The following is a 2,686-nucleotide window of genomic DNA, read 5'->3' on the forward strand; positions in this document are numbered from 1 at the left end:
AGACATGTAGAACATACAGAAAAACAATGGGCTTTGACTCAAACAGTCAGAGACCCATACTGTAGATCTAAGAATCATATATCAGGTGCTTTAGGCTCACCAAATAGGGTGAGTTACCTGGGAATAGAGTAAATTAGCTGGACACTTGAGATATATGCTTAGTGTTATATATATGTGTGTGTGTGTTATATACAATAGTGTTATATATAATACCATGCACAATCCAGCAATAAATGTGTCTTGTAGGGTGATGTTCTAAATATCAGATAGTGGTAAGTTTCCACTGACATGTCTTTCCCTAGTTGCCCCTACCAATAAAGCTGTCAGCTTGCCCAGATTCTCTAAGTTATTCCTTGGAGAGCAGTGGGTTAAAGTTACGCTCAGAATTAGGCAGAGAGAATAAACGAATTATACCACTCTGGATCTGCTTTGTTTTAATGCTATAGATGACAGGGTTCATAAAACGGGGAAAAAGGAAGTAGATGTAGCTCATTGTTATGTGGACCACATGAGGAGCATGTTTTCCAAATCTATGAATGAATATCGGACCAACTACAGTGACATAGAAGACCAGGATGCAACAGATGTGAGAGACACACGTGTTGAGGGCCTTGGCCCTTTCTTCTCCAGAAGCAATACCCATGACAGTCTTGAGGATCAAAATGTAGGAGAAAAAGATGGTGAGAAAGTCCAACAAGACCATTGCAAATACAACCACAACTGGATAGAGATGATTGAAGGTGATGTCAGCACAGGCTAACTTGATGACATCTTGGTGTAGACAGAAAGCATAAGAAAGTACATGGGATTGACAATAGGGAAACCAGTAAAGGTGGATCATTACTGGCATGATTGACAGACCAGCACTTGTCAATATCCCATCTCAATCTTCATTACCTTGGTGTTGGTAAGGATAAAAGTATACCTCAAGGGGTTGCAGATGGCAATGAAATGGTCATAGGCCATGGCAAGCAAAACAACAGACTCAATGATAGAAAGAGTATCGATAAGGTAGGTCAAAGTCACTCCAAGGTCTGTGGCTGCCAACATAGCTAAGAAATAGTACATGGGCTCATGAAGGCTATGATCATCCCTGGTAAGAAAGAGAAGGGTGCAATTACCAAGAAGTATGGAGACATAAATCACCAATAATGGGATGGAGATCCAGGGGTGTGCCTTCTCCATGCCTGGGAAGCCAGTAAGCAGAAACGGGGAAGCAGTGGTGTTGAGCCACATTGCAGGCCTTGCAAAGAGGAAAATACTCCCATTGGGTAATGCAGTAGAAGCTCTAGTTATGTAGAAGTTGCCTCTGAGTGTGCTACCTGTTCATAAGATGTTTACCAGTTTTGACTTCCAGTGATAGCAAGGATGATAATTTAGTCATTCTTTTGAGATTCTCAGGTAATGGGAGAATAGAAGGTATAAAGAACTCTATGTATCATTCAAGATTATTGGACAACATACTGGTGATACAGCAATGTAGGCAGGCAGAATAGACCTTGTTGATGTCCTTATAAATTATATAATCAAGAAAATAAAGAAAAAAATGAAAGAAGAAGTCAGTATATTTAAATAGTGCCATAATTTTGTTTGAACTTACAGCATGTTTTTCATGGTGCTCCTTATCTTGACTTGGAATATTGTGGGTGGATGGAAAGGTTCCACAGAATGTATGAAACCTAAAAGATCAGTAGAAAATTAGTTCCATGCAGTGTTGGAAGAGCAAGTATGAACATCTGATGGCAAAACAAACATAAATAAAGAAACAAAAATCAATCTTTTTTTTATAAACATATAATGTATGATTTGTTTCGGGGGTACAGGTCTGTGATTCATCAGTCTTACACAATTCACAGTGCTCACCATAGCACATACCCTCCCCAGTGTCCATCACCCAGCCACCCCATCCCTCCCACCCTCCTCCACTCCAGCAACCCTCAGTTTGTTTCCTGAGATTAAGAGTCTCTTATGTTTTGTCTCCCTCTCTGGTTTCATCTTGTTTCAAAAAATCAATCAATTAATCAATAAAATAGATTTAGTTGATTTGAGGGAATGACTAATACTTTTATGCCTAGATGGAAAAACTGAAGCTCTAGAGACTTTTGAGAGCCTACAAAAATTATATGAGTTAATTATATGTATTTATCTCCAAAACACATAGACCTCAAAATCTATGTTGCCTATCATCATAATACTTTAGTTATTGATGTGCTGTTTCTCAAAAAATTCAAAATTTCATTATTGATACAAAAATGAGCAATAAAAAAGAGATTTTATGATAAGCACTTGAGAGCAGTCTTTGTTAACAGCACAAATCACCTATTTGAAGATACAAAGAGAGAAATTAGTTATTTAGGCAACTTCAAGGAGGATAATTTTTAAAAGCTATGGAGTCTGATGAGATTAACAAAAGTGAGAAAGCTCTGTGACATTTGAATTTCAGGTATCACCTGATATAGGTTGCCAAACTCTGGGAGTAAAAAAAGCATGCATTGGTGGCATCATCCAGAGACAACGAGGGCCACCTTCTATTATGGTTGGTATGGACGGAATATCTCACATGCTTTGAAAAGAACACCTTTGTGTGAATTTAATGTATGAATCTCAGGACAAATTTTTGCCCATGAAAAAAGGTCTACAAGATTCCCAGGCTTTCACCTTCAGAAGAATTTAGTTGACGTTCCCT

The 2,686-nt window shown here is 38.2% G+C and overlaps 1 protein-coding gene across 1 annotated transcript; it reads right to left on the reverse strand.

Annotated features, from left to right (window-relative positions):
- Positions 1-346: 346 nt before the first annotated feature.
- On the reverse strand, positions 347-1,236 carry LOC116646257 (olfactory receptor 51B6-like). The gene is given in 2 exon segments (XM_032426845.1): positions 347-876; positions 879-1,236. Coding segments are annotated over 2 exon segments (888 nt in total).
- Positions 1,237-2,686: the final 1,450 nt, after the last annotated feature.

This window comes from Phoca vitulina, unplaced genomic scaffold (genome assembly GCF_004348235.1).
Source record: "Phoca vitulina isolate PV1807 unplaced genomic scaffold, GSC_HSeal_1.0 scaffold36, whole genome shotgun sequence".
NCBI classification, from domain to species: domain Eukaryota; kingdom Metazoa; phylum Chordata; class Mammalia; order Carnivora; family Phocidae; genus Phoca; species Phoca vitulina.